Genomic DNA, 22,183 nt, shown 5'->3' with positions numbered 1-22,183 from the left:
GAGAAGCGTGATTAAATAAACACAACAGAGACGTAAAGCTACAGTGTTCCATGTGTGTTCGTGTGAATCAGGTAAAACCATTTAATGTGCTACTCTACAATCACTGTGAGCTTAAGGATTTTAACTAAATTCTGTCTTCTAAGCTAAAATGCTTTCTTCCACCTGAGCCTATGTTCTTTTTCTTCCTCCGTTAATACTCAGAGGGTTTAAGTTTAGTCGAATGGAGCTTAAAACACAGCAGGATTTCCTTCAAATGGAGCATTGTTGTTTAAAAAACAGAAAAAACCCATTATCGAGATTTACCCATAAATCCTATTCAAGTAAAAGAAAGCTAAGAAGCTTACTTTGCTTCTTGACATGCTCATTTTTAATTTCAAAAGCCACAATTTATGTCTTAATGTTTAGTCCAGTTGGGATTTTTTTTTTTTTACTGTAATATTACAATCAAATTTATAATTCTGATTTTTCCCTGTGACTCCCTTGGTTCAGGATGTGTGAAAAAAACAAAAATGTATGAGATTAGGAATCAACAAGCTTTTATTTTTGCCTCATTGACACTTTAGGGTGTGTCACAGATTGAAAAATTACAAGATATGACTGACGCAGAACGGATGCAATTATCTTTGAAATAGCCCAAACAATCACTGGAAACACAATAATAACAAGCTAGGACAGCAAAAATGTATTCCACATGCTCCTGCTGGCCTCCTCAGCCATTTGTCTTGGCTTTAACAGAGGATCTGGTTCCCCCCAAAAGTTATTCTTTTTTTCACAAAACAATTGTAAACCAGTAAAGGAAATGTCTACAGACTGAGCAGGAAACAGCAGAGTGTCCTTGCCAGGATAACAAGGAACTCTAAAATCCAAAACATCAATGTTTAACCCCTTGACACATTAATTTATATCTAGCTATGAAAAAATCATGTATGTTTTTGCTTTAAGGAGATGATAAATTAAGAAAAGTTTGGAGCAGAAGTGGTTTGATGCATATGTGCATCAATGGGCATTAAGTGGTTGAAAACCCACTCCGATCATCTTTTGATCTTTTGCCAAAGCATTAGAAATTCACCTCTGACTAGTGGGCGGGACTGTTGAGACAGAGTAAGCCCACCCCCCCTTCACAACATCTATCTGTCTACACACTCTCCAACTACCTTACAGCCCCTCACAACCCCAACCTAACATGAAGATGAAACAGAAATGGTGAGCAAGGTCGGAGCTATCGAGTTTTGATCCAGATTCCAGCTCAGATGAGGAAAACAAAGACGTACACGGATCTAGTCGTCTGCAAATGCATCAGAATGGAGCAGATTATGAGAAAAATGCCACAAGAGCATGTTAAAAACACAAAATTTCATTGAACTGAGTCTTCAAACTTTGGTATTAGGAATCTGACAAGAATCTGGTTTATTTAACTAAACAGTTCCTACACCGTTACCTTTTTTATTCTAGAAGTCACAGCACAAAGCAAAAGAAAATCCCCACACATACCATACCATATCTGAAACACAAGAGAAGCTCATGGATCACAGACAAAAACTAACCAGTGTGCAAATTCAGCCCAGCATCTAAAGAACTTGGCTAAATGTGAGACTTTAAAAAAACATGGAGCTCAGGTGGACAAGCCTCCCCACATCAAGTTTCTGAATGGACGACTCAGCACATGCAGAAAGAGCGCCGAAAACGCTGTCCAAGAAAAACTGATCCGATTGCAATTTGCTCAGCAAATTGACATTAATAACAGGGGAAACTGCATTCAAAATGTCAGTCAGCGTTGCCTGGTTTTTTCACCAAAACACACAAGCAGGTAAGTCTTGCAGACAGTGACGGGCTGATGGCTCATTAATGAAGCATGTCTACTGGGAATTGAGTTGGGTTTTTCTCAACGCACACACGCAAACCACCCAAAGAATTTTTTTTTCACCTTTTCAAAGTAAGAGCATTTAGACTTGCCAACTACAGTTGCAGTCTTTTTCTTCCCCCTCAAGGGAAGAAGGGATTATTTACAAAAGCACTTCACATCCCTCTTTGTCTTAGAATCACAATCAGGCCGGGATTCAAGATGCAGCGAAGAAGAAAGGTGGCGGAACTGTCACAACAAACTCCCTGCTTTCCTGCAAATGATTGTTTGGTGTGACTCAAGAAAATTTCCACTCATGTTGATGTTGATGTTAGGCTCTTTTATTCTAAGTCTTGAAAGTGTTTTTTTTTATTTCTTAGTCTGGTAGTTGTGAAATGAACAGGAAGCGACAGCATGCTTAAAGCTTCAGCAGATGTAACAAAGACATGCAGTGAACATGTTATTATGAGCTCAATTCATGCAACAGACAAAAAAAAGATTTTGCCAAGTGGTGTTGTGTGCAGCCATAACTGAGAAACGCCATCATTTTTCACATGTCAACAGCAGAGGGAATTCTTTTGCATCCAGCTTGTCTCTTTTAAATAAAAGCTCAACAACCCGGGCTGAGAAAACTATCGGATGATGTGCTTTGAAAAAAACTGTAAGACCCCTCATCATTTTGCCAAAGAGAGAGATTTTTAATCTCTGAATCCCTGCCTGCTTATCCCAGGTTTCTCCATTGTGGGAAATGCATGAAAATTCATGAGTTTTTAGTTTTGATGAATTGGTTTTTAGCATATTGAGTTTTGTGGTGGTTTATTTATAGAATAAGCTTAAAGAACATAATTCTTATCTTCTGCTACACAACAATGTCGAGTTCCTTTTCAAAGGCAAAGGATAGAATTAATTTTACATGTACTGTTTTTTTTCTAACAATAGATTGGATTCTTAACGTGGTCATGTTTACATTTGATAGTATAAAGAATAAAAAGGATGAAGGTGCACCAAAGTAATAATTACAGATTTGACTTTGTTTTCTTCTATTTTTAATGCAAGTAAATCTGCTGCAGTAGGAAAATCTTTTTTTACACAGGGTGTATTTTATTTTGAAAGGAACTTGAATATGCTGCCGTCCAAAGTAAAACAAGTTAGTGTTATTTATTGAAAAAGTATAACAATTTTATAATTCAATTATTGTAAATATTTAAAAGCTACATTTTATAAATTAATGGCTTAACAAAAACATAAATAATGTGTATATTTAGTCCCCCTATGACCATTTTTCGAATAAAAATATTCCCAGTGGTGTTCTAATTATGATTACCGGTATGCAGATTTTATTCAAAATCCCACAACCTAAATGTCTTAAAAAGCCATATTTTATGTCTATCTGAAGCCTCTGTTTCCAAACCTCCTCCACATGGGCGTGGCTATTGGTGCTTAGCTGAGTAGCCCCGCCCTTGATCCCCCCCTTTCTGCAAACTGCATCTTGCTTGAGTGACTAGCTTGAAACAGGGGGGGGGGCAAAAACAACAGCGACTGACAGTCTCTATCCTTAAAAGTTTTTCTCTGGCGATAAAGAATCGGTGAAAAGTGACAAATTTGTGGTTCCAAATCGCCACTTTTTTATTAACATGCGTATGACAAAACAAATGTGTGCACCAGACCCTGCTGTAAAATTGCACACAAACCCATGAAAAATTAATTAAATTATAATTTTATTAATTAAATTATAATTTAGGTTACATTACATTGCAGCAGCAGGCAGCACTGGCTGTAGCTCAGAACTGAGTTGATGCTAGCACATGCAGATTGTTGAATTCACTTACACAGCAAAATAAAATGAAATGCTAGAAAGAAAGTGACAATTCACACGTAACTTTCCAAACATGTGCAGGCAGTGCTGAACTTTTTTTTTGGCCGCACGGACCCAGAGGAAGGGTAGAGTTTAGATTACGGGTTACAGTTAAGCTGGTTTCACAACAATTGCAATTTAGCGGCTAGTTTTAACCAAATCAATCAAAGCAGATAACAGTTTCTCTAGTTAATGTACATCACACTTCCCCACATGTACCGCACATACTCTACAGGTACAGCACATACTCTACAGGTACAGCACATACTCTGCAGCTATGCTTACATGCAATGTGGATTAAGGGCTGGGTAGTCTTAATAGGTTTACGACAACAGGCGATGGTCGAAATAAATCCATGATGCTATCCATGAGGAAAATTTGAATCTTCCTGTGGTGGTTCTCTAATGGCATTAAACATTTACGCTTGAGCTACTCTCTACAAACTCTGCATCATCAGAGCTGCAACTCATTATCTGGTGTTTTCTAAATCTGTTACAGGGTAGTAAAAAGAAAACGCAGCTACCATGATCCATGTTGACGTTGGCAAGGATTAAAAAAGCTAATTATGTCTATGTTCTTGTTTTGGCATACAGAACATGAAGTTCTGTAGTAACCCAACTGCCCTCTTAGCGTAAGGTATTCCAGTAGTATTTTATTACCTACACTTGAGTATAAATAACTATACTATAGACTATGTACATGTAGTGAAAGAACTAACTGAATACTCTACAGACTAAATTGGAACATTTTAGGTTTACAAGATATAAATAGAAATATAGATAGAATATTAAAAGTGAACTTACTGCTCAATTTTCAGTATAGACTAAGTATACTTGTAGTATGCTTTAATCAGGCATGTCCAAAGTCCGGCCGGTGGCCCCAATGTAGACCACATTCAAATATCTACTGGCCCGCAGATACTTGGCATAAGATCAATAGTATGCGGCCCCGCATGTTCTAAGAAGTATGATTGTGATTGGCTAAATTACATTATAAGCTTCTTGACCTTCTGAACCTAAAGAGCCAAATATGAAGAAAACATAATTCAATTAAGTTCATAGTGTCTACAAGTTTAAACTGTGTTCTTAAATTATTTTTTTCTCATGTAAGGAAACCTGTAACGAAACATGTAAGGTACGCTTGACAAAAACAAACCGTGTCTGAGAAAAAATAATTTAAGAACACAGATGAAAAAAACATGTATTTGTTTCTCTGATCTAAACCATAATGTTTTTTACTTTTTAATAAAAGAAATTATTTGTTTTTTTACAGTTTACATGTTTTAAATTTAGAAATTTACAGTGAGCCTTTCATAGTGAAAAATATGTAACTATTTAAATTTGTTGTTGAGAATTATTTTTCCAGACTTTTACTGATCAGAAATTTACTATAATTTTGTCAAAGATGGATTTAAATATATTTCTGTTTTATATAAAGAAATGAAAAGTATCCCATTGCAGTACAATGTGTCATTAAATAGTTTTTTTGCGTTTAATGTTATTTTATGGGTTAAACGAATGCAGGCTCACTAGTTGGCCCTCATACGTTTTCACCTAACCAAATCTGGGCCTCTTTGCAAAAAGTTTGCACACCCCCGTCTTAAATAGACTACATTTTGCTAGGGGACAACATGTGTAACCGCTGTGAATGTTACAAATGTTAAAACATTTTCTGGCAGGTCAACAAAAAATTTCCCACAGATATTCATTTACACGGGACAGCAATTGTCGATATGCTATGTAGCTTTCATTTTAAAAGGGCTACCCTGGCTTTTAGCCTAAATTTACTTTTTATATCTTATTTTTGAGGAATCAATCTGTTTAAAGAGCAATATTTTGTTGTTGCCCCAAAATGTGCCTGTTCAAAAGTCAGCAAAAAAGAAAAGAAATGCATGCTAGTACATAAAATAAGACTTGCCAGAAAGTAGCATACATTAAGCTTATTTAGTATGTATACTTATATACATAAGTATACATGAGCATAAGTGTAGTAATGCTATAGATCATGCACTTATAGTATAGGAAGTTTATAGGATCAGTAATCATTAGTAAATGACTGAATACTTCATCAGACTAAACAGTTTTTCACCGTTTTTGTAGCTTTATATGGCAGGGAAAAGCCTCACGTATCACTGTGTGTGTGTTTCGTTTGAAGCATAAATCGTTTGAAGCATAAATCAAATAAAACCTCATAGTGTTTCGATTGCTTATGGCTTCATTGATGCACCGAAATTGTTTATTGTTAGCTTAGTTTCGCTAACATCCGATTTAGCCACAATCGCGTCCGTCGCCATGGTGACGGGGAGGACAGCGCTGTGTCAGCAGGAAACGCCAGCGGGATGCCAACCAAACCCGGATCTCTAACGACATAAACCAAACAGTCCAAGCATAACCCCGATGCGTGAGCGCGTGTCAACCTTTTCTAACGTCTGTTAGAAAATGTGTGCGTGTTTGCGACAGCCTAACCTTCCCGCAGGCTCCGTCTCCAACCACGACGATTTTCAGCTGCTTGTCCTGGCTGTCCTCCTCTGAGTCCGACATGATGCTGCCCGGTGCTCCTACTGCAACCGTCTGTGGAGCCGAGGGGCTAGAGAGCAGCTGCGGGTCGCTGGGAGCAGCTCTCGGGGGTGATCACAAATGGATTAAAGCAGAGTTTAGTGGGCAAACAGACGCCATTTTGACTCCACCGACGCGGGCTGCAGCTTTCTCGCTCGGCACGGTCCACTCACGCGCTGCTGCGGCGACGGGGTTTGCCGTAGAGACGGAACCGGTACTTTCTGCTAAAGAGGCGGACCAGAGGGAAAAGGCTTAACGCTCCGGTTCGTAAAAAATGTCTGAGCACTGGTGCCAACACTTTTGTCTACGGTAAAAGATAAGCACCGGAAGTAAAGCACTTTGGTTGAGTCCTGTGAGTGACGCTCCGCCGTTGCCATAGCAACACGGGTCAAAGTGCAGGAGAACCTATCAAGATCTAAATATTTCTTTTATTTGTATTTATTTTGTACGTTAAATACTTATTTGAATGATACTAATCAATATTTTCTATTTCATTTGAAAAATAAATTTTTAATATTTTATTTAAGATATAAGGATTCATGTTTAGTACATGATGGGGTTTAAATGTGCCACTTGCCTGAGGTTTTTGATATAATAGCCTAAGATACAAAAAACGCTATAGCCCACTAAATTATGATATCCAGAGTGACATTTTTCGGATTTACACAGTACAGAAATAATTTTTTTGATTTTCTTCATGTAAAAAGTGCTATTTGAAGGGCTTTCTCCCATTAGCATATCATAAATCTGGAATATTTTTGTTCTACTTGTTTATTGTTCAATGCATGTTTGAGTGTTAACTTTGTAATCCACGTGCTGTAGTTATAATGGTTTGTAGATCTGCACCTAATACTGTCAAAATTCCTGCAAGTTAACGTCTTGGGACTTCAATCTTATTGATGAAGTTAGATTACATGTGCTTGAAAAAATAATGAAGCATTTTAGACAGTTTTTTATGGCTCCAGCGTTTATTATTAACACATTTTTACAATCAACCTTATTATTTTAAACATTTGATTATAGCGGGTTCACATTTTTGTTTTATGGAATATTGCTCATTGATATTGTGTTTAATCATTGTGTTCAATTTCTTTAAAAGGCCAGAAAATCGTCTTCAGTCGTCTTGAAACTGCATGGAGTCTCATTCTGCAGGTGGAAGGGAATCTGGAAACGCCTGATGCTGTACCTCCTATGAGTTTTTGTTTGATTACCATTGCAAACTTTTTCTTTTCTTCTATTTATTTATGTATTTTTCTTTTCTTTTTCGAGCTACACAACATGAACTCAGTCCATTTTTAGTGGTAAACGGGGGAAATATGTAAGAGGAAGAAAAATAAAAAACGCAGACAGAACAGAATGGACGTGCTTGGTAGCTTCTCGTGTCCGTTGTGAAAATGGATGAAGGGGATCCAGGTCTTTCATGGGCCCTTCCGCTGCTCTGCCTGCTATGAAAGGACCGGGAACTCTAATCAGAAAAAGCAGTTGAGGTACAAATGAGACAATATGTTTATTTTTATTATCATTAGTTTGCTTATTTATTGAATTGTGTAAAGCTTAGGCTACTTACATTTACAAACGCGTTGCATTTTCCAACTTTGACAGTCAACATCGCACACATCAGTCTGTAGTTCATCATTGACGCATTGTCCATCTCGGATTTGTTGCTCTTTTATGCAAGTTTTAAAGTTTTATAGTACAGTTTTCAAAATAAAAGTTGCTGATTGCATTTAACTGCATTTCTGCTCAATATTTTTCCAGCATTGAGACAGTTATTGAAATGCAAACGTATTATTAACTGTGTTCCAATAAAAAAAAGACGGACACTGAATTAAAGCTCCAATTCCCTGTTTATTTATTTTTAACGATTTGATTTGAATTTAAAATCAGATCAAACAGTCCTGCAGATGAAAGCCTTAAAAATTACTTTAAAACTGGAAAAGTCTGTCTTAGCTGCATTCAAAAAGATGATGAAGACCATGTGAACCGTAGCCCACATATGTCTATTTTGCAGGTGGGTTTGGACATGCGCTTTTTTATAGTGAGTAAGTATTGTCATTAGTCGTCCTGTTTCCTGTAAAGATTTTGACCAATGTGGTGCGTTCGGTTATTAGAAAGTTTACATGAAAATTAGTTGTTGCTAAATTATGCATTTGGCTGCACGGTGGCGCAGTGGTTAGCGCTATTGCCACACAGCAAGAGGCCCCTGGGGCAAGTCCCGTTTGGGGGACCTGAAACAAACATCAACGGGGGACCTTTCTGTGTGGAGTTTGCATGTTCTCCCCGTGAATGCGTGGGTTTTCTCCGGGGACTCTGGCTTCCTCCCACCGTCCAAAAACAAGCTTCATAGGTTAATTGGTCACTCTAAATTGTCTATAGGTGTGAATGGGTGTGTGATATGTGTGACCCAGCGACAGACTGTCCAGGGTGTCCCCTGCCTTCGCCCATAAGTGGTCGGGATGGGTTCCAGTAGCCCCGTGATCCCGAAAGGGACAAACGGAAGAAAATGAATGAATAAATTATGCATTGATGTGAATCTGCCGATGCATGGATTTAATTGCTCTTAACAAAATATTGGGAAAAAAGGGATTCTCTCAAAGCATTTTCTATTTTTTGTCGTTGGTAAATATTTGTTCATGTAGCGTAAAATATTTTCTTTAAATAACTTTTTTAGTCTCGGGTTGAATGAAAACAAAGCGCAGTTCACCCTGAACTTTAAGGCAAGGTCCTCGTATGGCCCTCGTCACGCGTAAATGTCGGGTTTATGCTTTCTCGGGACTGTTTGTCCTGATCAGTATTTGCAGTTCGAGATAGGGTGGAACGGAAGAAATAACGACTTTCTATCTCAGACATCTGCAGGTGTGAAAGGATGTGGGACTGTTCTCCGTCCTTTTGCGCAACCCTGGAAGGAGCGCCGGGGCGGTCGTGGCATCGGTGCGCACACACCTGCATCAACATCACACATTAGGACATACCAGGAGAAAAAGTTTTTTCTTAATATACTTCCTTTAACACCATCATAGGGACCTTGCATCACAGATGTGTGCCCGTCCTTCGGGTTCTGCTCCACAATCCAACATTATCAAGGATGTGAGCGGCCACAAATGGAAGAAAACCTGCTACTCCTGACCTGCAGCGCAGGGTAAAACTAAGACTTCCTGTGACTCCCACACTCAAATCCAAGTGAAACACCTACAGCTCCAAAGCAAAACAGAGGCTGTAGTATTTTCTGCTTTGAAGGATGTCTACCTGCTCAGAGCGCAGAAGGAGAACTCCCCTCTTCTCCCCAAACTCAGGCACAGTGACACGGTCCTCCTTAACCCCGGAACACTCCTCTCCTTGTGCTGACATACAGACCCTGAAGGTAGCTGTCAGTTTGCCCTGTCCGGGAATCACGGTGCCATTCATCACTGTTTGACACATATGCGTTTGGGAAGAGGGCCGCAGAGGTGCAGGAGGCTGACTTTAAGACTGAAGGGGGGACATTAAGAGGCGCGTTTAATTATCAATTTATCCAACTTTAACCTTTTGCGTTAAAATTCTACCTTAAAAATGTCTTTAAACGTATTGATTTATCTATTCAATAAATGCTTCAATTGTGTGTATTTTACTTTGAGTTATTTTATTCTTTAGAATAACATGTGATTTCAATTCCAGATGCAAAAAATTGAAGTTTGATTTATGCTAAAGGTGTTTTTTTTATGTATTTCTTAAAACCTTTATAACATTTCCCCCCAAAATGTCGATTCAAATGACAAAATATAATAATAAACTCGAGTTGTAAAAAAGAATGAAATCAGCCTCACATTTACAAGAACTAAATATAAAATAATGCTGCATCCAAGTGAATTTCATGCTTCATATGCCTTTAATGTTTTTTCCATTCTGTTCAGAAAAATAGAACACGAAGATTTTGGGGGGGGGGGGGGGATCTCAGCCTGCTCTGCTTTCAGTCTGACACCAAACATGCACGTCATACAAAGATAATGAAGGATGCTCAAAGTGCTGAAATATGGTTTACCTTTAAAAACACAGCAAGAATAAAAAAACACACAAAAACGTAACAGTAATTGAGTCAGTTCTGAAACGGTATGGATGGAATATGGCTGCTTCCAATCACTGCAGAGGTAGGATGGCGCGCGTAAAATGTCAACCAGCCGTGTCCCATTAGTCCAAGGGTCCTCGGCGGTCCATGAAGGTGTCCCAGAAAACATGATTATAATTATTATAATGTTAATCATTTTTTATTTTACTGCAGTGTGGAATGCCACACTGATATACTGTCTGAAGGCCTCTCTCTCTCCAGTCGCGCATTTAGAACAGTTTAGAACAAAAACTACAAAGGAACCTCTTTTTTTTTTTTGGTCTTTCGTAACACAAAAAAAAGGAATGTGGAAATTTTTGAGAAGCTCATGGTGTTTCCTGGATGACACCATGAGGAGGTTCAGTCAGAACTGCGGCCCCTCAAGTACCTCCCTTTTGTTTTGTTGAAAGAAAAAATGTCAGCCAAGTTCCCGGGCGCAGAAAAGACAGAAAAAAAATGAATAAATAAAGTCTCCGAGTTCTCACTGATTCCCCGCGCATGCAGACAGTGTCCATGCCGGGAGGCAGTACGCGTAGGGGTAATAGTAAGACGGCTGCAGGGACAGCAGTGGGGGCCGCAGGATCTCTCCCGGGCTGTACTGTCTCTGGTCGTCCCTCACCAAAACTTTCACCGCCACCTTCTTTGCCGCCGGGGTGGACGCCATCAGGTCAGCCGCCATCTGCCGGCGTTTCGTTTTGTACCGGCGGTTCTGGAACCAGATCTTGACCTGAGTCTCTGTGAGCTTGAGGGAGGCCGCCAGGTCCGCCCGCTCGGGTCCGGAGAGGTACCGCTGGTGGTTGAAGCGGCGCTCCAGCTCAAAGACCTGCGCGTGAGAGAAGGCGGCTCTGGAGCGCTTCTTCCGCTGTTTGGGCTGGTCCGGGCTTTTCTCGTCTAGGTTACTCGAGTCTGGGAAACACGTTTGAGCTCACATTAATCTACAAATTATCAAAAAATACAGAAGATTTAATAATTTTGCTATGCTCTTCTCTGCTTTTCTAGGCGTGTAAAAATAGACCCTTTTAAAACCAATTTTACCTTTTTGTAGATCCTTAAAAAATCAATGGAGGTTTAAAACGTTTACAAAATCATGTTTACTAATTGTTGAAAGTGTAGTAACATATTAATGACTTTATAAACAGGCGACGGTGCCTTTGTAGTCATGCGTAAATAAATCCGTGCGTAAAAGCTTGCTAAGTGTGATGATGACACGCAGGCAGATCAACCTGATGATTGCAGAACTAATTATGATCTTACAAAGTTGCAGCAGAAAAATGAACATTTTTGTATTAAGTAACTTCAATGCTTGGAAGTCAGCGCGGCGCGTGTGAAGCCAAAAAATTCTACTGAAATCACAGATCGACACATTTTCTCTCACCCGTACCGTTGTTGGGGTCACTGTCACTCTTCACGTTGTCCGCAGCGCCAGACTCATGGTCCGTCTCCTCCTGTAGGCTCTCGTCTGGAACATCCGACGCTGGGTCTTCGTCCTTCTCCGATTTGCACCCGGCAGGAGTCTGTCTGTCGTTGTCGTCGCTGAGTCCAGAATCGGAGTCGTAGCTCCTCTGCTCGGTCTGCTCACAAGCCTCCGCATCAGTCCTCCCCGAGTCTCCGTTCATTTCCCCAAATATTTTCCAGCACGCCGTCTTGGACAGGCACATATCTAAGTCAGGCAAGTGCCTGCTATCGTCCTTTTTGTTCAGGATTGCTTGGATCGAGAACGGCATCAGTGAGTTGCCACGGACGGCCATTTTTTATTTCACGGGAGAGACGGTTTGCTCGGTCTAAAAAAGTCGAGGAATTGCGGCATGGATGTCAATTCGGCCACATTATCCGGTTCCCCCCTCCGCTGAGCTCAGCTGGCGCTTCACTTTCCTCCTCCACAGTTTTTGCCCTCTCTCATCCCCGAAGGAAAAGCAGGAAAAAGTTTCTTCCTCATCCGCGGGCGCGATGCTGCTCCAGCGCACGGCTCTGCCATCAGCTCCGACGTTCCTCAGTCTCCGGCCCTTTTCACTCAAACTTCCCTAACCCTACACCCTCACCTGTGACTGACATGCACCCTTCCTGGACTCCTATTGGCCCTCCGAGGAGGAAAGCCTTTTTATGATTGGCCACTGTAATCCGCGTCATGTGGATTTAATAGGGTGGGAAAAAGTTAAGAAAGGCTTGGTGGAAGTTTTATGGTAACTCATCCACGCAGATTTACTAAAAAACATTGTACTTCTTAAATATGGCGTGTTTCTGTGCAAGGGTTTACTCAATCCTCTGATTTGATTAATCTAAAATGACGCAAAAGTGCACGAAAACAAGAAAAATAACATATTCTTCTTGATGCCCCTCAAACGTCCTGATAAAAATATGAGATAATAAAGATTGCATTAACGTCATATTATCTCTATGGTCTAACATAAGCCCACCATCATTTAAATATTCTGAAACTATGACACCCCATCCTGGCTGCTGGGATGAGAGCGCACAGAGTGCAGCTTTTAATTGCATAGACGGTCATATTCGTGCTGCGCGGAGGAAATCGTCCCTCTGGCTCTGCTTTAAGTCTGGAAGGACCGCGTTCTTCAGCTCCTAAGCTGCTTCAAAAATAGGTAGGCCAAAAAAAGTGCATAGATGTTACTTAATAAACTGAAAAGTGAAAAACTGCTGAGAAAAATGAAAGAAAAATGACGAAATTAAAATAGGTCATAGTTTAAAATTTAATATTAATCGACTGCTTTGGTTTTGTGTTGTTTTTTTAAGATACTGATCAATCACATAATTCTGCTCTAATCCTTAAATGTTAACCTTTCAAATTTTTTTTTACTAAACTCACACGAGTCTTGGAAAAATCAAGCATATATAAAAATGGTATTTCGGATTTTTTATGGATGTTTTTAAGCTAAAACTTCAATAAGCGAGTCTTTTTATATATTTTTGCATGTGCCAAAAGCTGGAACAAAGTTTAATTCGACATAACTAATTCAATCTTTGAACATTTCAGAGAAATGAGTATTAAACTTGACATTAATAACTTTCTTCATAAATCCTTAATGCAAAAAATTTGAAACAACGGAAAATTCCCGAAAAAGATTTGTATTTATATCAGAATCATTGATATTGTTGTAAACAATTGTATAATATAAACAATTAAAAACATAAATATATTTATATATATATATAAATGCCCACCAAGTAAATTTGATGGGTGAAACATGATGAAATGATGGAATTATTATTTATAGTTGCTTATGAAATTTCACGAACTGTATTTGTTTGAGGCCCCTGCAAAATGTTTTAAAAACGCATTTGAGAAAACAAAATGCGAAAATGGGGGGGGGTCCACAAGAACTTTAAATTTCTGAAGAAGAAAAAAATGTGAATGAATCCACGGGGTCGTGATCTTGTTTTGCATGCATATATTATACCAACTGGTGCCACGCAACAAACACCTTCTTGACTCTTGGCATTTCTTGCGCGTCAGTTTCTCTTGCGCGTAACGGAGCCGCCGCAGCCAACATGATTCTTTGCAGCTTCTGGTTTCTCTGCAGACACCTGAAACTGCTGCTCAGTGTTTTCTTTTAAACAAATCACCCAGACTAACCTCGTGCTGCCAGTGACTGTAATTAAGACGAGCTGCTGTCTCGGATGTTGTCTGGATTGGACCTTTGGGACCAAAAGCCACCGCAAGCAATGAAAACACAACTGAGAAGGGAAAAAAAACACAAACCGCGGACACATCTGGACACTTTCACACACTCTGACCGTGTTCTATTAGAAACTAACCAAGGCCAAGGCGAGAGTGGGAACATCACGCGCTCTTTAGTCCCTCTCGCTGCATGCTGAGCGGTAAACGTTGTGCCAAATGTGTGCCAGCTCTCCTGGATGTGCGGCTGCCACTGTGCCGCAAAGCAAGGCTGCGCTGTTTCTGCTCAGCATCCAGACTGAGGAAAAGCAGCAGCCAAAGGCTGAGTGGCATGAATGTGAGCAGCAGCTGACAAAAAATGTTAGGTTCAACGCTGAGATTGAACGGTACCAGAATTATAGGAATACAACCCACTTCTATGCAAAAAGTAAAGACTTTAGGGTCAATATTGGCAGATAGGAGCATAAAGACACATTAGTTGACACAGTTTCTGTCAGCTGCTTGTTTGTCCTTTCTGTGAGAAACAAAATGATTTATTAAGTGTTTTTCTTTAAGAATAAAAAAAATACATTCAATGATCTAACAGACAGAAATCCATGCAGTAAAGTAAACGACAATCAAATGAGATTGAAATAACCAGCAACCATTAAAAAACATATGTTTTTACACAGAAAAATACTCCAGTAACTCGTGTAATCTATTTTAAATGTCCAAAATAATTAATTGATATTACTAAAAAATTAGGCATCAAAGCAAAAGAACTACATCAAGCAATCTCTATTACGGAATCAGTTTATCGGAATGAGACTATTCGGGATATTTTCTGGTCAACAGGTGGCTAAAAAGGCAGAAAAAACAAAGCAAAATTTGTATTTTTTTATTGTTTTCCTCTCATCAATTCAGTAGAAGAGGTGCTATAAACTTAAATAGTTGTGATGATGTTCATTTATACATTTTAGCAGCACATAGTTGTGGTTTATGAAAAACAGGATATTTTGAGAAAAAAGGTTGGAAAGCAATCTCTAACTGCCCACAAATGCAGGAAAATACCCTAAAAGTTTCCAAAAGTTTCCAACGGGGTTACAAATTCCCACCTTTAAAAGGGTTGATATGTTTGAACTATTTAGAAAAAAAAATCAAAGGGAAGAAAATTGGATTTAACAATGATAATCAGACAGCTCTGTATCAGTAATCTCATTCAGCTGATTAAAAATGTAACCCTGAAAAAGTAAATTTGTGTTTTCATTGTTGGTTTTCTGGACATCTGGCCTGGCCTGGACTCAAACCGTCAAAAAAAGGAAAAATTTACAAATGATCGGATGAATTCATAATCCCTGTGGTAGTCTGGGATTAAAAATTAAGGAGGAGGATTGCCATGAAGCTTTTCAGGAACTTTGACAAAAAAATGTGAAATTTGCAATACTACTTCACTGACAGTTACTTTCAGATAATCTCTAATCTGCTGGACATGAGAGAAAAACCAAAGCAAATGCAGATGCTGCCCAAAGAAACCTGCAGGAAGATCAAAGGAGACATTCAAAAACCTGAAGAGAACAAAAACGCATTAAGATTTAAAGAACAAATACAAAAGGTTAACTGATTCAAAGTAGATCTATATAAAGCAAATTAATTAACTTACATGCAGTTAAAAAAGCAGATTTTTCAAAAGTCGTGGACACTCATTGATGAATCAGCGTGAAAGAAATGATACCAGAACTTTAGCTTGGTTCTGGTCCAACGAAACAAGTTGACTGGCTGAAAAGAAACAAGCCAACGTCCGCAGTGATGAATGGCACGGGCTTGATGTCAGGTACAAACCAATGGAGATGTCGTTAACTCTGGAATGAGCACACAGGTGCAGGGAAACTCTGGAGCCCATTCGTGTCTCATCAATCAAAGGAGGTTTGGTAAAGAGGAGGACATTTTTCAGAATGATTGAATGTATTTTGCCCCCGAAATTTAGAATTAAGAAAAAGCAGATGTATGCAGACATTTTGGAAAACAGTCTTTTTCATTAAAAAAAGAAAAAAAAAACTCAAAGACAAGACCCCATTCTCCCCCAAAAAGGAAAAAAAGTGCACCATGAAAAAAAAATCCCCTTTCAGAATTGAAGATGGGCCAAAAATAAAAGGGTGACTCCTCTTTCAATTTCACACCCTTGTTTGTTTGTTTTTTAAATTTATTTAATGCGCAGCAGTGAATATAACTTTCTATTAGGAGTCTACTAGGAGACAATATCACTAAGAAGTGTTTTCCATTTGCTCACGTCTGTTTGATCACTGTGTTACATCAGAAACGACAACCATAAAGGAAGAAGATCAAAAGCAAAGAAAGCAAATCCCACAAATGTCAAGGCCTGATGCAGAAAATCTGTGCTAATCTCCAGTTTCTGCCTTAATTTTGGTCAAGTATGGCTGCTACAATTCCATGTGTTTGTGTGAGTAAAGTTTGAGAATCCAACTATTGTACAAAAGTTCCAGAAGAGTGATGCTACTGGAGTATGTATGAAGCAATCGTCAGTATTATCACACACACGAAGCACGAACTACCTGGGTGAAAAGTAAAATAATTAAAGACTGAGTAAGTGTGTGAACAGACATTGCGTCAATAAAAACGTGCGATGAAAAAAAGCTGACTTTTTTTTTGAATGAATGAAGCTTTATTTGTCATATTCATAGTAAACACAAGTCAGCAATGCAATGAAATGCTTAGGATGTGAAGAGCCGTTTGACTCACTAAGTACGGCTGGGGGGTAATGATAAAATAAAGTATATTTGAATACAGGAAATAGATAACAAGTGCAGCTAAAATTAGATCCAAAGGCTGCATTTGGGGGATGTTATTGGACATGTATTTGTGTTTGTACATGTATTTTGCATTTTGTTGTATGTGTGCCTCTTTACATCACGGCCAGAAGACTACATCCTTTGCCTAATTCTGGCTTTTCAACCTTGTACCATGTGTTTTTTTTTTTCATTATATTGTTCCCTTTTAAATAAACAACAGTTAATATTATTATCAATACAATTTATTCTGTAAAACTAGACTTCAATGAGAAAAAAACCAAAACAAACTAAGTCAAACCCCGCGACACCTGAATCAATTTTCAGCAATGAGAAAAACAAATTTCATTTCTGTTCAGATTTCAAGCAGATGCTAAATTAAGGCAATTTTGGAGCAGAAGTGGTTTGATGTATATTTGTATCAATAGGTATCAAAAAATTTTATCGTAACATTAAAATAAATAATAAAGAAATAAACTTCCTGTTTTTATTTATTATATTGGAAAAAAATACATTGTCAAATTTGAAGAACTCATTAAAAATTACTTAAAACTGAAATGAATAAAATGATAAATAGTTAAACAGTACACATGTTTGCAAATGTAACTACAGTGAAAAACGAACCCACTTTATTTTTCCCGTGTGCCTCAGTTTAGGACCAACCTGCTGCTCTGAGGGAGAATCTCTGCAACTTGTTTATTTTGTCAGATAGTCTAAAGATAAACATACTGGATCTTTTAGGTATAAAATGTTGGAGCATTATTCATAAAACCAAACAATAATGAAACAAGAGATCCAAACCAAACAGATGGAGGAGCTGGAAGCTGTCTGCTCTTTGCATGAAAGGTGGCTCCCTCTGCTGGTGAGACCGGGAACCTTTGTCCATGAAGGGTCAAAGATGGAAAGATGAGCTGTTTATTTAATATCTGCCGTGCCAGGAAAATAAGTGTATTTCTAGCTCTTTTTCTGTCCACAATGACACGATTGCTTAATATTGCCTGACTGTAACTCTGAGGTAAGATTTCCAGTAAAGGATACAAATAATGTACAGTATTAGGTTGTTGGATGCTCCACCCTCCTCCTCCTCCTCCTCCTGCCACACCTCCTCAGCTTTAATCTCCTGTTTTAAGCAGAAATCTGGCATGATTCACCAACATGCGTGCTGCTATGAAACACCTCTGCTTTCCTTCCTTTCAGAAGTGTGTTTATGACAGATCTAGATTTTTTTTTTGTCTTCCTCCTCGTGTGCTGGTATGGAGAAAGAGGCACGCAGCCTGCAGCTCCTCCACCCCCCTCGCTGTTTTTGCTGCTAAATTGTGTTCAGATGGAGCAACACATGAAAGGACACTGCCAAGAGTGATTTGCTCCCAAACGCCCTGGAGATTTCTCACCAAATATCAGATCTGCCATGATAGCACCTTTAATCAACCTCAACACTGGAGAGCGGAGGGAAACGGGGAGATGGAGGCGGAGTTGGAGTTATGGTCAGCTTCAAGTATGCTTTTAGACAACGATGTTGCAAAAAAAAAAAAAACCACTTTCTCCACCAAAAAGGGATCTTTGGATGGAAAGAGTAGACATGAAAAAGCGCGTGGGACAGAGCACTTAGTACAGCAAATGGAAACAAAGCAGTTCCCGTGTCTCCTGGAGGCCTCAACACACATCTGCCAGATCTGCTCCCAAGTGTGTGTGTGTGTGGGGGGCAGCCCCCTGTTACAGTCCAATTAATGTGTGTAGATAGCACAGGGGTGATTTATTGTCCAAGTTCAGCTCTGTCATGCTGACAAACGATCTTCTGGAACGCAGCAGATAATGCATGCAGCTGAAGCAGATCCAGAAAGGCTTCTGTGGTCTGAGGGGCCTTCTGCTGCATGCCCCCCCCCCCCCCATTCATGCCCAACTTAAGACGTCCTTCAAACCTCTTTCAGTGAGTCTAAGTCTCCTGGTGAACACCAGCTGTGTAGAGGATCGCTGTGAACATTTCAGGACCATTTTCTCATTTGAGGTGTTGTCAGAGGAACAGCGGATAGGATGGATGTTTTCTGCTAGCGCTGCGACAGATCCATGCGGAAGAAACCATTAATCTGCAGAGAGCAGGGACAGGGGTCCACAAAAGGACACAAAATCAGTTCCTACAGGGGTCCATAACCTTTGACACCAAAAGAGTCCTTTGGTCCAGTTAGAGACACTTTTATAAAAATACACTTTATCTATATTTATGTAGACATTACAACATTCATTCATAACAATATAGCTTTTTATTTTGGTTTATTCTTCTATAAATAACCCCTTTACTTTGACAGCAGAACATTCAAGTTCCTTTCAAAATAAAATACAGCCTGTGTCAAATAAGATCCTCCTGCTGCAGCAGATTTATTTAATTAAAAAATGCAGGTCAAACATGGCATTTTCTATCGTCACGACAACAACTGAATGATATTGTGCAGCCTGGACTAGCATGTGTTTGATTTAGCCGACTAATTTAATATTTATTCAAAGTTTTAGCATTTTTCTTTAAAGCCAAAAAGATAGAATGGAGGGATAAAAGAGCCGCATGTGGCTCTGGGGGATCAGGTTGCAGACCCCTAATATAGAAAAAAAGAAAAAGTCCAAACAAGTAACAACTCTCTTGCTGTTGTTCACCTTTTGGTGCGTCCCATCGAGGGCGCCAATACTTCCACTGATTCTAACATGTGGCTTGGCAGAGATTTTTACACCGGATGACACAACACTGTATTTGTACCCGGGCTGGGGACCGGCACGGGGAGACTTGAGCCCCCTTGTGGCTTCATATTTAGGCCGTAGCATGAAGGCGCTGATGCTCCAACAAAATAATCAACCAAACAGCAAAAAAAAGGGGGATAAATAGGACCGAGATATGACCAAAGAGTTATTACATCAAGACAGATTCAATATGTAAAGAAATAAATTAATTGGGACTCATAAAAAGCTCACTTCAGGGTTCTTCCCAAAAAAAACTCTGTTTTCATCTGTTTTGTTGCATGTTAAAAGCAATAGTAAACCCTAAAATGGTAACAAGGACAGCTTTGTAACGGCCCGTCTTCCTCTCTGCAGCAGCACACTAAACTTGGATTTCTGCTGCACTGAAATTTGGAGAATCCAAGCCAAATGTTTCCTGAATATCAAAACAACACTTTTTTTTTGACACAAAGCAAACAATCCCCAATGCTGTGAGCAAACAAATGTCGTCTGCAGAGCCATTTCAATGCATGAGGTGTAAAAGAGCAGAACAGTGAGACTGTAAGCCGTGCCCTCCCCCCCCCCTGCTGCCTGTCGCAGGTCATTTCTGTGACTCCTGCTTAAAGTGCTCCTGACGTTAAACACCTGTTAACTTTTATGTCTTGTTAGAGGAGTGGCTGAATGGCAGCACATTTCATTCAGTGCCAGCCGGCCGGGCCAAATCCCCCGTAGAGGAAGGAGCACTCCCAGAGCAGAGGGGCGGCAGCAGCAGGAGCGCGGGAGGCCTGCTGCCCCCGCAGCAGCCGGCGAGGATCCCCTCCACTCAAATGCAGCAGTTACTTGGATTCCAGTTGACAGCCGTGTGAAACCACCATCCCTCCACAGCCCTGCTGCACGAGGAGAACAGCCTGCAGACCAGCCTGCAGGGAGGAGGATGGCATTTCATGGCTGCACTCAATCAGGTTCTCCTGTTTTCTCCTGGTGTTTACACGCCTGTGCTGGAGGGAGGGGGCTGCTGGGATTTCTGGATCCGTCCTTTCTTAGCTCACGTTTTACACCCTTTCAGAGTGAAGTCAGATGTTGATTCCAGCTTGTTTTTGTGGAGTCCTAGTCGATGGGAGTATCCTCCTGCCTGGACTGCAAAACTGAATTTAGTTTTGAGAAAAATTGCCTTATTTTTTTTTTGTCTTACAAGAAAAAGAATCTTATAAAGAAAGTTTTTCAATAGTCAACAATCTTAGTTTCAGAAATCATGTCTTGGTGTCAAGAATGAGTATTTCTTTTACCCCATTGGCCAATTTTTGTGCTCATTTAAAGAAGGGGTTTTTGTTTTCGCAGTGACATTTTCAGGCACAGATTTAACTTCTGCTCACATCGTTTTAGTTCAGCACATAAGCAAAGGAAATGTTGGGATTTTTTTTTTCTAAAATAAGAAAAATCTTTGTTGCTGCACTTAGTTTATAGTTGCTATAAACAATAAAGTCTGTTTTGAGGCTCACAGATTGGGATTAGGGGCAAGAAAAATCCCTAATCCTGCAACACCAGTTTACAGAAATATCTTTTTTAGAAGAAGAGGAAATGTGGATTATTTTTCAATAAATAATGGGAAAATATAACATCACTTTTTAGGATTTATAAATCTTTTAAAATTACTGAGATCGTAAATGTTACAATATCAGAATAAATTGCTCCACAAGTCTTTTCAGAGGTTTGAATATTAAAAGCTCTTTTCTTATTTTACAAAAATAGAGCCCATGAAATTATTCAAAGGATGAAGTTTGGGCCTCATTCATTTCCTTTTAGCTGATTTTTAAAATGAATTTATAGAAATTCTAATATTACTTTTGTTCTAACTTGTAAACAACTTATTTTTAAACAAAGTATTAAAGCAAATGTTTGCCAGAGGTTATTAATTTCAAAGTGCATCCTTTTTTTTGCACCGAAGTATAGAAATGACACTGGAAGTCAAACACAAACAGAAATGAATGTTACTTAATATATAAAGAAGAAAGACTGAAGCACACGATTACGGCTGAATATTAGGGATTATAATTTCAGTGTTGCTGTAATCTCAGTCCTGTTGAAGTAGGAGCATATATGTAGATTTTTCATCTCCCAAAGGTTGTTCTTATTATTCAAAATCTTTATTGGCATCTCAGTTGGTTTGGGGGAAGATTGAGTGATTCACTTATCTTAAAAACATTTTTTTGCTTTGGTTGTGATTTTAAATAATAATAAGGTTATGGATACTTATTGGCATATTTTCCATCTTTTTCTTTTTCAAAAGTATAAATTAGAAAACAAAAATCCTTAGGAACAAAGTTTTATTGAGGTGATTCTTGGGCGCTTGTGTGTGAGATCAGAAGTTCAAACCCAAAGATTTACCCGCGTCTACCATGTGAAATTCATATTTAAAAAATAGATTTGGATTTTTGGTGTCAGTTTTTTTTGAAAACCAATCCTATTATCCACTGTTATTGTGTTTCTTTTAGAACAGAAACGCGTTTATATGAAGTGTAGAAAGCTTTTTATAAGTTGCTAAAAAAAAAAAAGAAGTAAAAGTTCTGTTATTTTCAGACTCATAATACATAAAGTATAATTTATCAAAGAATTAGCAGTCAGAAAATGCTGCTCTGATGTCAGTAGAGATCTTCTTGATGCTGTTGTTTCACATTCTGTCTGGTTTCTTTGCGTTTTAATGAGCAACACTTCAGAATGATGCTGAAAAAAACTGTACT

General features: G+C 39.0%; 2 protein-coding genes and 1 long non-coding RNA gene across 5 annotated transcripts in view; 1 reads left to right on the top strand and 2 right to left on the bottom strand.

The window, feature by feature from the left end:
- rab28 (RAB28, member RAS oncogene family) overlaps positions 1-6,617 on the bottom strand; it is a 37,833-nt gene extending 31,216 nt beyond the window's left edge. Inside the window, exon 1 of one of the 2 annotated variants that reach the window (XM_020706408.2) lies at positions 6,161-6,617. In XM_020706408.2, the coding sequence (XP_020562067.1) occupies positions 6,161-6,235 (75 nt within the window). In that variant the 5' untranslated portion in view covers positions 6,236-6,617. The remainder of the gene's footprint in view (positions 1-6,160) is intronic. The other variant, XM_004073026.4, reaches the window with a different exon arrangement.
- LOC110015717 lies at positions 6,249-9,358 on the top strand. The gene is made up of 3 exons (XR_002290961.2): positions 6,249-6,513; positions 7,350-9,181; positions 9,271-9,358. It is a non-coding gene; the product is annotated as an uncharacterized LOC110015717 (long non-coding RNA).
- On the bottom strand, positions 7,752-12,400 carry nkx3-2 (NK3 homeobox 2). Of its 2 annotated transcripts, none has more exons than XM_004073056.4 (2): positions 11,707-12,400; positions 7,752-11,237 (listed from the first exon to the last, which is right to left on the bottom strand). In XM_004073056.4, exons 1-2 carry the CDS (start codon positions 12,077-12,079, stop codon positions 10,813-10,815), a joined length of 798 nt encoding a protein of 265 aa, XP_004073104.1. In that variant the 5' UTR covers positions 12,080-12,400; the 3' UTR covers positions 7,752-10,812. The 2 variants fall into 2 exon arrangements, with proteins under 2 accessions (XP_004073104.1, XP_011478167.1); XM_011479865.3 differs by having other exon boundaries at positions 11,713-12,396.
- Between the last annotated feature and the right edge of the window lie 9,783 nt (positions 12,401-22,183).

The sequence above is a fragment of the Oryzias latipes genome, chromosome 10 (genome assembly GCF_002234675.1).
Source record: "Oryzias latipes chromosome 10, ASM223467v1".
In the NCBI taxonomy this organism is placed as follows: domain Eukaryota; kingdom Metazoa; phylum Chordata; class Actinopteri; order Beloniformes; family Adrianichthyidae; genus Oryzias; species Oryzias latipes.
The sequence above is the reverse complement of the archived record's forward strand: the minus strand, read 5'-3'. Positions and strand labels throughout refer to the sequence as shown.

What these genes read in the sequence shown, in the direction of transcription:
- nkx3-2 (XM_004073056.4), bottom strand. Translation starts at nt 12,079, where the DNA reads ATGGCCGTCCGTGGCAACTCACTGATGCCGTTCTCGATCCAAGCAATC. An exon ending in TGACCCCAACAACGGTACGG is followed by an intron (nt 11,238 to 11,706) that starts GTGAGAGAAAAT and finishes CGTGTTTCCCAG; the next exon opens with ACTCGAGTAACCTAGACGAG.